This window comes from Rhinatrema bivittatum, chromosome 6 (genome assembly GCF_901001135.1).
Source record: "Rhinatrema bivittatum chromosome 6, aRhiBiv1.1, whole genome shotgun sequence".
NCBI lineage: Eukaryota > Metazoa > Chordata > Amphibia > Gymnophiona > Rhinatrematidae > Rhinatrema > Rhinatrema bivittatum.
In genome coordinates, this window is record NC_042620.1 from 12,621,771 (window position 1) to 12,635,917 (window position 14,147).

Below are 14,147 nucleotides of genomic sequence, written 5' to 3' on the forward strand. Positions count from 1 at the left end.
GGCCAGGGCACCCAGGGGAACCTAGGATGAACCCCCTGCTGGAGGGCCTGCGTCAAACGGCTCACCATTTTCCCCTTCTACAAGCAGCACAGCAATTAATCGATCTGGAGGGGAATGCGCCGGAGGCTTCATTCAAAGGGGGTCGGGCTTTGTCTAGCATGTACCCCCTAGACACGGCAACCAAGGAGCTGCTGGCGTGCCCGATGGTAGACGCCATAGTTAGCGCAATTGTGAAGCGCACCACCATTCCGGTGGAGGGAGGGGCGGCCCTCAAGGATGCACATGACCGGCGCATGGACGCCATTCTGAAACAAGCCTTTGAGGTGGCAGCCATGTCCCTACGAATTGCGACCTGCTGCACTGTGGTGACACGCTCCTGCTTATTTTATTTTATTTTTATTTTATTTATTTATTTATTTTATATACCGACGTTCGATCGAGATATCACATCGGTTTCCAGATAACTAAAAGAATAGGGTAGTAACAGCCCTATTTTACATTATAACATTGTAATAAATATAATAAATTATAACATTGTAATAAAATATAACGAATTGTAACAGAAATAACAGGATTACATGGAACATTTGATATAGTATATAACATATGTACATAAATGACTTGTTGATGAGGATATATTAAGGTTAAGGTTGGCAAGGAGGGTTATCACAAGCCAGGAACAACACCCCGGGAGAAGAAATGGAATCAGCCCTCTCGTTCCTCACTGACACTGCCTCCGACCTAGTCCATACAGCAGCCAAGGGAGTGTCATCCTCAGTGGCAGCCAGAAGACACCTCTGGCTACGAAATTGGTCGGCCGACTCCTCCTCCAAGACTCGCCTTACCAGAATGCCCTTTAGGGGATCCCTCCTGTTCGGCAGCGACCTCGAGAAACTGGCTAATAAATGGGGCGCATCTCCATTACCTCGTCTATCGGAAGACAGGTCAAGGAGGAACCAGCGCCCTTTTCCTAGACCATCCAGAGGTAGAAGCTCTCAACGCTTCAATTCTTACAGGGCTCGCTACCAAGCTCCTCGTTCTCAGACCAGGAACCAGTCCTTTCGGACCAGGCACAACAAGAGGGGAACCGGCTCGGGGTCGGGTCCCGGCCGCACCCCACAATGAGAATCAGCCGACCCATCTGGGGGAAGAAGCCATAGAGGGCAGGCTAACCCTATTTTACCGCAGGTGGGTCGAGATTACTTCGGACCAGTGGGTCCTCGCCATTGTACGGGATGGGTATTACCTGGACTTCCTTCATCTCCCTCCAGAGAAGTTTGTGGAATCGCCTTGTCCGCCCCTCAAGAGGGCGGCGCTGACAGCTACCTTGGAGAGACTCCTGTCCCTAAAAGCCATAATCCCAGTGCCTGCATGGGACATAAATTCTGGGCATTACTCCATTTATTTCATTGTCCCCAAGAAGGGGGGCACCTTCAGACCCGTCCTGGACCTCAAGTCAGTCAACCGGCAGTTACGGGTCCCAGGATTTCGCATGGAAACTCTGCGGTCAGTCTGAAGTGCAATACAGCCAGGGGAGTATCTCACATCCCTGGATCTCTCAGAGGCCTATTTGCATATCCCAATTCATCGGGATCACCAGCGTTACTTACGCTTCAAAGTCCTGGATCAGCACTTTCAGTTCCGGGCTCTACCCTTCGGGTTAGCCACCGCGCCACGGACCTTTACCAAGGTAATAGTAGTGGTGGCGGCGTCACTCAGGAAGGAAGGCATTCTCGTCCATCCCTACCTAGACGATTGGCTGATCAGGGCAAAGTCACCGGAGGAGAGCCACCGGGCAACCAACAGAGTTATATCTCTTCTGGAAAGCCTAGGATGGGTAGTCAACATAAACAAGAGTTCCCTACAGCCTTCGCAGTCGCTGGAATACCTAGGTGTCCGATTCGACACCCTGGAAGACAAGATCAGCCTGACCTCCAAGAGGAAATCAAGACTCCGGGATCGCTTGCAGAATCTCTGGAAGTGATACCATGGGCACGGGCTCATATGAGACCGTTAAAGCGCGCCCTCCTATCTCGGTGGCGCCCACGATTACAGAACTACACCGTGCATCTACCTCTACCGGCCAGAGTACGGTATCAGTTACGGTGGTGGCTGCAGCCCGGCCACATAAGCCGAGGGTCAAGGATGTCCTCCCCAACCTGGACCCTGCTCACTACAGATGCCAGCCTGAGTGGCTGGGGAGCACACTGCGAAGAGCTAACCGCCCAGGGGCGGTGGAACAGAGAAGAGTCGGGGTGGAACATCAACCGACTAGAGGCACGGGCAGTCAGGTTGGCATGCCTGCGATTTGCCCACAGACTTCGCAACAGAGCAGTCAGAGTGATGTTGGACAACGCCACCACGGTGGCATACATCAACCGACAGGGCGGAACCAGAAGCCGACAGGTATCCTTAGTAATAGCCCCCCTGATGGCTTGGGCGGAAGCAAATCTCCAGGACATCTCCGCCATCCACATTGCCGGGAAGGACAACGCCACGGCAGACTTCCTCAGCAGAGAAAGCCTAAACCCGGGGGAATGGCAGCTGTCGCCCACAGCGTTCCAGATGATTGTGGATCAGTGGGGGACTCCAGGCATGGACCTACTAGCGGACGGGTCCAATGCTCAAGTACCCAGATACTTCAGTTGCAGACGAGATCCTCTCTCCCACTGGATCGACGCTCTGGTACAGCCCTGGCCTCAGGGGATCCTGCTATATGCTTTTCCTCCATGGCCCCTGCTGGGCGCCATTATACACAAGATTCAGCGGCACAGAGGCCTAGTTCTTCTAGTGGCCCCGGACTGGCCAAGAAGACCCTGGTACGCAGACATGAGAAGACTACTGGCGGGGGATCCTCTACCCCTGCCCTCTCACAGGGACCTGCTGCGACAAGGTCCCATACTCCACGAGAATCCAGCTCAATTCTCTCTTACGGTCTGGCCATTGAGAGGGCTAGACTGAAGAAAAGGGGATACTCGGGGCCGGTAATAGATACACTCCTCTGAGCACGCAAGTTCTCCACATCACTAACTTATATAAGGATCTGGAGAGTATTTGAAGCCTGGTGCGAAACTCGCAGCACCAATCCGCATGCCGCTAAAATCCCCATCATTCTGGATTTCCTGCAAGATGGACTTCAGAAGGGTCTGTCCCTCAGTTCAATCAAGGTTCAGGTGGCAGCGCTATCCTGCTACGGCCCCAGGAGTGCCGGCAATAGCATTGCCACACACCCAGACGTTTCACGTTTCCTGAAAGAAGTCAAACACATTCGCCCGCCACTGAAGTGGCCAGTGCCCCTGTGGAACCTCAACCTGGTCTTGGACTTCCTAGCGGGACCTGCCTTCAGACCCCTCCGAGGCCTGTCCCTCCGTTTGTTAACCTTGAAGATGGTGTTCTTGCTGGCCATATGCTCAGCACGCCACATCTCCGATCTACAAGCGCTGTCCTGCCACGATCCGTTTCTCAGAATCACTCCAGGGGCTATCCATCTTCGCACGGTTCCTTCTTTCTTACCCAAAGTAGTCTCACACTTCCACCTCAACCAAACCATATCCTTGCCAACCACGGAAGGTTTGAAGAAGTCAGAAGAAGGTCGAAGACTGCGCCATCTCGACATCGGCAGGCTGCTGTCCAGATACCTGGAAATGTCGGAAGCAGTACGAAAGACGGACCACCTGTTCGTCCTTCACAGCAGGAAGAAGCAAGGGGAAGCAGCCTCACAGGCAACCATCGCCCACTGGATCAAAGAAGTTATCAAGGCGGCCTACGTAGAAGCGGGAAAACCACCACCTCTACGGGTCTACCAGAGCGCAGGCGGCCTCCTGGGCAGAAACTAGGATGCTGTCACCGGCAGAGATATGTAAAGCGGCAACGTGGTCCTCCCTCCATACCTTCTCCAGATTCTACCGTCTGGACGTCCAGGCTAGGGAGGACACAGCATTTGCGAGGGCAATCCTAAACGGACCTCGGGCAGCCTCCCACCCAGTCCGGGAGTAGCTTTTGTACATCCCATTTGTTCTGAGTCCATCTGCTACACGCTAGGAAATGTAGAGATTTCTTACCTGATAATCTTGTTTTCCTTAGTGTATGCAGATGGACTCAGCATCCCGCCTGGCTGCCGGTATACATGGGGATTCTCCGACTCACGGTAAGCCATGTTTTCTTATATAGGGCATCCACCCTGCTGGGTGTCAACGCCTTCCGGTTGAGAACACTGGTGGTCTCCAGCTACTATCAATCGGTCAGGTTAATCATGTTCATTTAATCGATCGGTCAGTCATACATATATCCATAAAGCTTTTGCAAGGAAGATTACTGAGTTGCTGCACTTCCTGCGGGGGTATATGTACCCGTGCTGACGTCAGATCCGTCTCCAACTGCTAGCACGAGCACACTATACCCACTTGTTCTGAGTCCATCTGCATACACTAAGGAAAACGAGATTATCAGGTAAGTAATCTCTACATTTCAATTACCCCAATGTTGAGTGGGTAAATGTAACATTGGACATGCTAGAGAGATAAAGTTCCTGGATGATATAAATGACAGTTTTATGGAGTTATTGGTTCAGGAACCGATAAAATAGGGAGCAATTTTAGATCTAATTCTCAGTGGAGCACAGGATTTGGTGAGAGAAGTAACGGTGGTAGGGCCGCTTGGCAATAGTGATCATAATATGATCAAATTTGAATTAATGATTGGAAGGGGGATAGTAGGCAAATCCACGGCTCTCATGTTAAACTTTCAAAAGGGAAACTTTGATAAAATGAGAAAATAGAAAAAAACTGAAAGGAGCAGCTACAAAGGTAAAAAGTGTGCAAGAGGCTTGGTGATTGTTTAAAAAAAAAAAAAATACCATCCTAGAAGAGGAGAGGATGGTTAGCACTGGTGGTTAGAACCCTACATCCTTTAGAAGGGTTCATCACTATATCTACTTCCACACCAAGTAACATTGGTGACAGATGCCTCCACAAAATGTTGGGGGGGGGGGGGGGGCCCTTTTGAATTCAAGGAACTTGTCATCATAGAAGGACAATTTCAGATCAACCTCCTAGAATTGAGAGTGGTTAGATGTGCTCTAAAATGTTCACTCCTTCTAAGGGAAGGGCATTCTCATTTAGACAGACAACCAAATAGCCATATTCTGTGTGAACTAACAGGGAGGCACAGGATATGGACTCTGCCAAGAAACAATAAAGATATGGAAATGGGCATGCACACATCAAGTAAGCAACCTGTTTTCCATGGATCTCCAGCATATTAGCAGATCACCTTAGTGGAGTTTTTAGACCACACCAATGCTCAATTAGAATGTAGATCTCATGTACACTTTTCCACCAATTCCACTGATAGCCAGAACAGTACAAAAAGTGTTCAAAGATTGGGCCCATCTGATCCTCATAGGTCCAGTGTGGCCCAGGCAGGTTTGGTTTGTGTTTCTAGTATAGCTGTCCAGTAGCTATCTGATATCTCTCGGTTCAAATCTATCCTTATTAACTCAAGAAGAAGGATGTTAATTTCACCCAGACCTTCCCTCCTTCAACTTGACGGATGTTGAGTATTCAATTATTGCTGAATTGTCCTTACCAAGAAGGTTGAGGACATAATGGTGTCTGTCTGAAAACCATCAACTAGAAGAACCTACAGTTTTAAATGTTAAAGGTTCTGTACATGGTGCCCACACAGTACCTTAAAACCGTTCACATATGAACTCAAACAGTTACTGAGCTATTTGCTCTCTTTCTGCTTCAGGATGTAGCACCTCATCAGTAAGAATACATCTCTGTGCCATAGCAGCTTACCATGCTCAAATCGAGGGTAAGCCAATTTCCATTCATCTGTTAGTTTCCAAGTTCAAGCAAGGCTTATGGCATACTAAATATCCAGCTGTGAAGCTACCTGTTCCATGGGACCTAAACATGGTTCTGGCATAACTGATGAAGCCGCCATGTAAACCACTGGAGTCAATTTAACTCAAGTTTCTAAATGGAAAGTGATGTTCCTTGTAGCAGTCACATCAGCCAGAAGAGTCTGTGAACTTTAGACTTTGGTTCATTATCCTCCTCATATGCAATTCTTCTACAATAAGGTGGTGCTCTATACCCACCCAAAGTTTCTATTGAAGGTAGTATCAGATTTTCATGTTAACCAAGCCATTGTGTTACCTACTTCCTTCCCAAGGCCATATGCACATAAAGGTTAGGAAGCTCTTCATACTTTAAACTGTAAAAGGGCATTGGCTTATTTTAAAAGAACTCAACCACATCATCAGACTTCACAGCTATTCATCTCTTATGATCATAACAGACTGACATAAGATTTGCCATACTGGATCAGACCAAAAGCCCAGTATCCAGGTCACAAATACCTGGCAGGATCCAAAAGATTGATAGATTCCATGCCTCTTATTCCAGGGATAAGCAGTAGATTTCCCCAAATCCACCTATAATGGTTTATGGACTTTTCTAATGTGCTTACATTAATAGTGATCATCTAGTGTGGCCTCAGATTAGGCACTCCCAGTGTCATACAACCTTCATTGCCTTACATATAATCATAGGTGTCCTTTTTTGGGGGGTTTTTCTTTAGCAAATAAAAATGACTTATTTTTTGCTGTATGAAACGAATCCACTCCCCAACATGGGACCATATTTCGGATGTCTGTATCAGGGGGAACATCATTTTGATTTCTTTATTTAATCTGGTATTTTATCAGTTTACTCTCCTCGCCATTACTTGTTCTTGGCGCCAAATCACAATCAAAATGATGTCCCCCTGATGTAGACATTCGAAACACGGTTCCATGTTGGAGTGGATTCTTTTCATATGGCAAAAGATGTCATCTTTATTTGGTAAAAGAAAAAACCCAAAAGAAAAAAAACCCCAAAAATGGACACCGGCCTGTGACTATTTGTAAAGCAATGAAAGTTGTATGACACTGGAAGTGCCTAATATGAGGCCACACTAGATGATACTATTAATGTTAAAAGGAATTAAACGCATTGGTGAATTTAATATTCCTTCAACTGTTGCACTAACTGTTGTATTATTTTATGGACTTTTCTTCCAGGAACTTGTCTAAACCTTTTTTTAAACCCAGCTACATGAACAGCTTTCGCCACATCTTCCAGCAACAAATTTGAGTTTAATTATGCATTGAACATAATAATATTGACCAAACATACATTGTCTAACTGGCTAGCAGACTGTGCACTATGGGGCGGATTTTCAGAGCCCTGCTCACCTAAATCCGCCCAAATCCGGGCGGATTTAGGCAAGCAGGGCCCTGTGCGCCGGTGAGCCTATTTTACATAGGCCTACCGGCGCGCGCAGAGCCCCGGGACTCGCGTAAGTCCCGGGGTTCTCCGAGGGGGGCGTGTCGGGGGGCGGGACCGGTCGTCGCAGCGTTTAGGGGGCGTGTCGGCAGCGTTTTGGGGGCGGGTACGGGGGCGTGGCTACGGCCTGGGGCGGTCCGGGGGCGTGGCCGCGCCCTCCGTACCCGCCCCCAGGTCGCGTCCCGGCGCGCAAGATGCCCGCTGGCACGCGGGGATTTACGCCTCCCAGAGGGAGGCGTAAATCCCCCGACAAAGGTAAGGGGGGGGCTTAGACAGGGCCGGGTGGGTGGGTTAGGTAGGGGAAGGGAGGGGAAGGTGAGGGGAGGGCAAAAGGAAGTTCCCTCCGAGGCCGCTCCGATTTCGGAGCGGCCTCGGAGGGAACGGGAGTAGGCTGCGTGGCTCGGCGCGCGCCGGCTATACAAAATCAATAGCCTTGCGCGCGCCGATCCAGGTTTTTAGCAGATACGAGCGGCTCCGCGCGTATCTACTAAAATCCAGCTTACTTTTGCTTGCGCCTGATGCGCCAGCAAAAGTAGGCCAATTCGCGCTATTTGAAAATCTACCCCTATGTGCTTAGCAGGCTTATAAGTTACAGGCATCATCAAGGCTCATCAATTTAGAGTCATGGCTGCATCAGTAGTTTAACTGCAAGCCATATCTCTTGACATCTGCAAAGCTGCAATGTGCTTGTCAGTACACATTTCTGCGACTAATTACTGTCTGGTCAGTCTCTCAAAAAGTTGATGATAGGTTTAGACAAGCAGTTTTATGTAGGCTGTTCACCCAGTAGTCTACTCTGGAGAGTAGAATTCCTCATTGCTCAGTCTTCAATCTGGATCCATCTCACTCCATGCAATTCAAGTGAGATGGATCCACTCTCTGTTGGGGTTTGGGTTGTATATTCAGTAAATGTTCTGCTGCAATCTTCTGCTTGGGAATGCCCTCATGTCATGGCTAATTCAGCTCTGCTTGTCAAAAGAGAAGGCAATTTTGCTTACCATAAACAGTGTTCTCTGTAGAACACAGGATGAATTAGCCATGCTAAATACTCAGTTGCCTTCCTGAAGAATCTACTACCTAGCTAGATGTAGATCTGAAATCGACTGAGAGGACTCATGAGGCAATGCCCTTGTAGGAATTCCTGCACATGCTCAGAAGAGCAAAAGCTCTACTAGCTGAGAGAGAGAGTTCCGTTCGGTGCCACTGAATAACGTCACCCAGACATCTTGGCTAATCTATTCTACTGTCTACAGAGACTGCCATTTATGGTAAGCAAACTTACTAGCTTGTCTTGCTTCTGCTCTCTGTTTCAGGGAGATTTGCAGAGAGCTGTTCTGAAAGGATCCTTCTTTAGTTAGATAAAGGTTGTATTAGAGTTTCAAAACAGTTGGATATTATTTCTATTGCTTTGACATAAGAATACTGGCTTTTGCTGGGTTGCACCACGATAAGTACTAATGATGTCCTAGAAAAAACTGCATTGTCCATCTGCATCTGCTGGTAGGGGGGGGGGGGGGAATAAACCCACATGTCTGAACTGGTATAGCAGGATTCAAGAAAAGGAAATTATCAGGTAAGATAGTCTTGCGCACACTAAAATATCATCATGACACAGGGCCCAAACAACCCTATCCCCCTTATCCTACAAGAGAATGTTGAGAAACAAAATAAGCCTTGCTACCTGAGAACTTCAGAGTAGGACTTTTAAATCTGAAAAATATAGCATCTGACAATTGCAAGAGCATTAAGAGGAAATATGGTTATTTTCAGAATATAATTAACAAACAAAAAGTATTGAGACATATCCTTGACTTAATTGCTTCTCAATGAGCTGTAAACCTTGCTGGAATTCTTGGTGAATACAAGCTTTTTCCTTCTAGTTGTCATCGCTGTACTCTTGGGGAAATAACTTTAAGGCATTGATTCAATAATTTTCAAGAGAAATAAAAATAATCATATATGTATTTCTTTGTTGGACCAGGTCCTAATGGTTTAAATGAAATGGCCAAAGATTTTGATGAGAACAAAGAAAACAAGACCCCTGAAAGCTCTCAGGGTGAGGTGGACTGGCTGCAGCAATACGATTTGGAACGCGAAAGGGAGGAGCAGGAGTTGCAGCAGGCGCTGGCACAGAGTCTCCAGGAACAGGTAAAAAGACATGTCCCATTTTCCTGTCTCATTTTTATCTTGAAACATTATAATGTTGTGTCCAGAGCTCTCTGGCTTTGGACACAAACATTGAGGCTGGAGACTAGCTGCTGCCCATTCTAGCAGAATTTCTACATTATGAAGAATTTAAGGGCTTCTAGCAAATTGAGTGCAAATGGGATAAGTTGGTTGGTTTGTTTGTTTTTGATGTAAGGATTTCAGCTGTATCTACCCTTTTTTGTAATTTTAAACAAACTGTGACCAATTTGCATCATAACAAGTTCTGAGAATCAAGTGAGATTTCTGGTTCCACCCAAGATTATGAAACTTATTCCCTTTTCCTACTAGACCAGGCCAGGCACATGGGTTTATACTATTTTGGCAATAGATGGAGACAGAGAACACAAATCTTTTAGTTACATCATCACTGCCTACAATGAACGGTGCAGGCTAGTCATTTGCCAGTATTCCCTGTCTCCAACAGATGTTGACACGTGCTGGACTGGTGCAGCAGGATAGTTGCTCCCAAATCTTACACCTCCAAGCTTTGTCCCTAGGTAGAGCAGGTTCCTGGCAGCTCAAAAGGCATCAGTGTTTGGGCTAATTCCCATGCTGGAGTGAGTATTTATCCCTAAGGCAAAATTTGTCTCAGTTGTTTCCCGGTAGAGTAGAGTCTTCCTCTCACTTAGGTTCAGGCTCATAAGAGAGGTTCTCTTGTTAGAGTAGCCCTGTTTATGCTCACTGATAAGTTTGTTCAGGGTAGAGCAGGTCGGGCTTGTGGCTCCCAGGTACCTGCCGAGTACTGGTTGAGCCCTAGGGCTGGTGATATTAAGGGGGCCCTCCAGATGGACCTCTTCCTTCGGGGGGTCTTGCTCCCTCCAAAATAAATCCTTCTGCCTCCCCTTTTTACCCTGCCTTGGTCTAGATTCCCTTTTCAGGCATATATTTTATCTTTTCTGACAAGTGGTACAGGAGTAAAAAAGAGAGTAGGAAAGCAGAGGTAAGCTGGCTGCCGCAGTTGCTTCAGCTCAGGCAGAGCAGCAGAGACTACCTGCCTCCATCCAGTCTACAGATGCATCAAGTGCAACCTACATCAGCAATGCCTGCCTCCATGAAGACTTGAGCTGCATATGAGTAGCCAGTTGAGGACTGCTTGTTCCATTGGGAACAGAGAAGAGCTGCAGGGGCTTGGTTGATTGCTCAGGGGGAGGAATACGCAGGGATCGGCAAGTGTAAGCTGCAGCAGGCTCTTAGTGTTCCTCTTAGATGACGTTGTCACATTCATCCTCAGGATGATTCCAGCTCTCCCCTGTGCAAGAACAGACGGGTGGATGGCTCCTGTCTCCATGGTATTCTGCATTTTCGACAGAAATGGCTGCCATTTTTTAAGTTCAGTTGTTCTGGCCCTTTCCATGGATCCTGGCCCTTTGCAATTTGAACATGTAGACCCTCCAGGTTTGCTTCCTGGAAGGGCTTCACAGCCTAGTAAGAGTTTCCTTTCCCCAGGTTAGGGGTTTTTCTATTTGAATTTGTTGTATTCTATTCTAGCAGACTTTGTCTCTAAAGTTCCCTGGCCTAGGGATTTATATTTATGTGATTTATATTCTGCTTTTCAGGCACTTTAAAGCAGATTACATTCAGGTACTCTAGGTATTTCCCTGTCCCCAGTACATAAGAACATAAGAAAATGCCATACTGGGTCAGACCAAGGGTCCATCAAGCCCAGCATCCTGTTTCCAACAGTGACCAATCCAGGCCATAAGAACCTGGCAAGTACCCAAAAACTAAGACTATTTCATGTTACCATTGCTAATGGCAGTGGCTATTCTCTAAGTGAACTTAATAGCAGGTAATGGGCTTCTCCTCCAAGAACGTCTCCAATCCTTTTTTAAACACAGCTACACTAACTGCACTAACCACATCCTCTGGCAACAAATTCCAGAGTTTAATTGTGCGTTGAGTAAAAAAGAACTTTCTCCGATTAGTTTTAAATGTGCCCCATGCTAACTTCATGGAGTGCCCCCTAGTCTTTCTACTATCCAAAAGAGTAAATAACTGATTCACAACTACCCATTCTAGACCTCTCATAATTTTAAACATCTCTATCATATCCCCCCTCAGCCGTCTCTTCTCCAAACTGAAAAGTCCTAACCTCTTTAGTCTTTCCTCATAGGGGAGCTGTTCCATTCCCCTTATCCTGTTGGTAGCTCTTCTCTGTACCTTCTCCATCGCAATTATATCTTTTTTGAGATGCGGCGACCAGAATTGTACACAGTATTCAAGGTGCGGTCTCACCATGGAGCGATACAGAGGCATTATGACATTTTCCGTTTTATTCACCATTCCCTTTCTAATAATTCCCAACATTCTGTTTGCTTTTTTGACTGCCGCAGCACACTGAACCGACGATTTCAATGTGTTATCCACTATGACGCCTAGATCTCTTTCTTGGGTTGTAGCACCTAATATGGAACCCAACATTATGTAATTATAGCATGGGTTATTTTTCCCTATATGCATCACCTTGCACTTATCCACATTAAATTTCATCTGCCATTTTGATGCCCAATTTTCCAGCCTCACAAGGTCTTCCTGCAATTTATCACAATCTGCTTGTGATTTAACTACTCTGAACAATTTTGTATGATCTGCAAATTAGATTACCTCACTTTTTGTATTTCTTTCCAGATGATTTATAAATATATTGAAAAGTAAGGGTCCCAATACAGATCCTTGAGGCACTCCACTGTCCACTCCCTTCCACTGAGAAAATTGTCCATTTAATCCTACTCTCTGTTTCCTGTCTTTTAGCCAGTTTGTAATCCACGAAAGGACATCGCCACCTATCCCATGACTTTTTACTTTTCCTAGAAGCCTCTCATGAGGAACTTTGTTAAACGCCTTTTGAAAATCCAAGTATACTACATCTACCGGTTCACCTTTATCCACGTGTTTATTAACTCCTTCAAAAAAGTGAAGTAGATTTGTGAGGCAAGACTTGCCCTGGGTAAAGCCATGCTGACTTTGTTCCATTAAACCATGTCTTTCTATATGTTCTGTGATTTTGATGTTTAGAACACTTTCCACTATTTTTCCTGGCACTGAAGTCAGCTAACTGGTCTGTAGTTTCCCGGATCACCCCTGGAGCCCTTTTTAAATATTGGGGTTACATTAGCTATCCTCCAGTCTTCAGGTACAATGGATGATTTTAATGATAGGTTACAAATTTTTACTAATAGGTCTGAAATTTCATTTTTTAGTTCCTTCAGAACTCTGGGGTGTATACCATCCGGTCCAAGTGATTTACTATTCTTCAGTTTGTTAATCAGGCCTACCTCATCTTCTAGGTTCACCGTGATTTGATTCAGTCCATCTGAATCATTACCCATGAAAACCTTCTCCATTACGGGTACCTCCCCAACATCCTCTTCAGTAAACACCGAAGCAAAGAAATCATTTAATCTTTCCGCGATGGCCTGATCTTCTTTAAGTGCCCCTTTAACCCCTCGATCATCTAACAGTCCAACTGACTCCCTCACAGGCTTTCTGCTTCGGATATATTTAAAAACATTTTTACTGTGAGTTTTTGCCTCTACAGCCAGCTTCTTTTCAAATTCTCTCTTAGCCTGTCTTATCAATGTCTTACATTTGACTTGCCAACGTTTATGCTTTATCCTATTTTCTTCTGTTGGATCCTTCTTCCAATTTTTGAATGAAGATCTTTTGGCTAAAATAGCTTCTTTCACCTCCCCTTTTAACCATGCCGGTAATTGTTTTGCCGCCTTTCCACCTTTCTTAATGTGTGGAATACATCTGGACTGTGCTTCTAGAATGGTATTTTTTAACAATGACCATTCCTCTTTGACATTTTTTACTTTTGTAGCTGCTCCTTTCAGTTTTTTTCTAATAATTTTTCTCATTTTATCAAAGCTTCCCTTTTGAAAGTTTAGCATGAGAGCCTTGGATTTGCACACTGTTCCTTTTCCAGTCATTAAATCAAATTTGATCATATTATGATCACTATTGCCAAGCGGCCCCACCACCGTTACCTCTCTCACCAAGTCCTGTGCTCCACTGAGAATTAGATCTAAAATTGCTCCCTCTCTCGTTGGTTCCTGAACCAATTGCTCCATAAAGCTATCATTTATTCCATCCAGGAACTTTATCTCTCTAGCGTGTCCCGATGATACATTTACCCAGTCAATATTGGGGTAATTGAAGTCTCCCATTATTACTGCACTACCAATTTGGTTAGCTTCCCTAATTTCTCTTAGCATTTCACTGTCCGTCTCACCATCTTGACCAGGTGGACGGTAGTATACCCCTATCACTATAGTCTTCCCCGACACACAAGGGATTTCTACCCATAAAGATTCAATTTTGTATTTAGTCTCATGCAGGATGTTTATCCTGTTGGACTCTCTGCCATCCCGGACATAAAGCGCCACACCTCCTCCCAGGTGCTCCCCTCTGTCATTGCGATATAATTTGTACCCCGGTATAGCACTGTCTCATTGGTTATCCTCGTTCCACCATGTCTCTGAGATGCCAATTAAGTCTATGTCATTATTCACTGCTATACATTCTAATTCTCCCATCTTACTTCTTAGACTTCTGGTATTAGCATACAAACATTTGAAAGTTTGTTTTCTGTTTGTATTTTCA

General features: G+C 45.8%; 1 protein-coding gene across 5 annotated transcripts in view; it reads left to right on the plus strand.

Annotated features, from left to right (window-relative positions):
- USP37 (ubiquitin specific peptidase 37) overlaps positions 1 to 14,147 on the plus strand; it is a 539,331-nt gene that overhangs the window by 408,606 nt on the left and 116,578 nt on the right. For all 5 annotated transcript variants that reach the window (XM_029605048.1, XM_029605049.1, XM_029605047.1 and 2 more), the window contains one exon: positions 9,316 to 9,482. In XM_029605048.1, the coding sequence (XP_029460908.1) occupies positions 9,316 to 9,482 (167 nt within the window). The remainder of the gene's footprint in view (positions 1 to 9,315; positions 9,483 to 14,147) is intronic.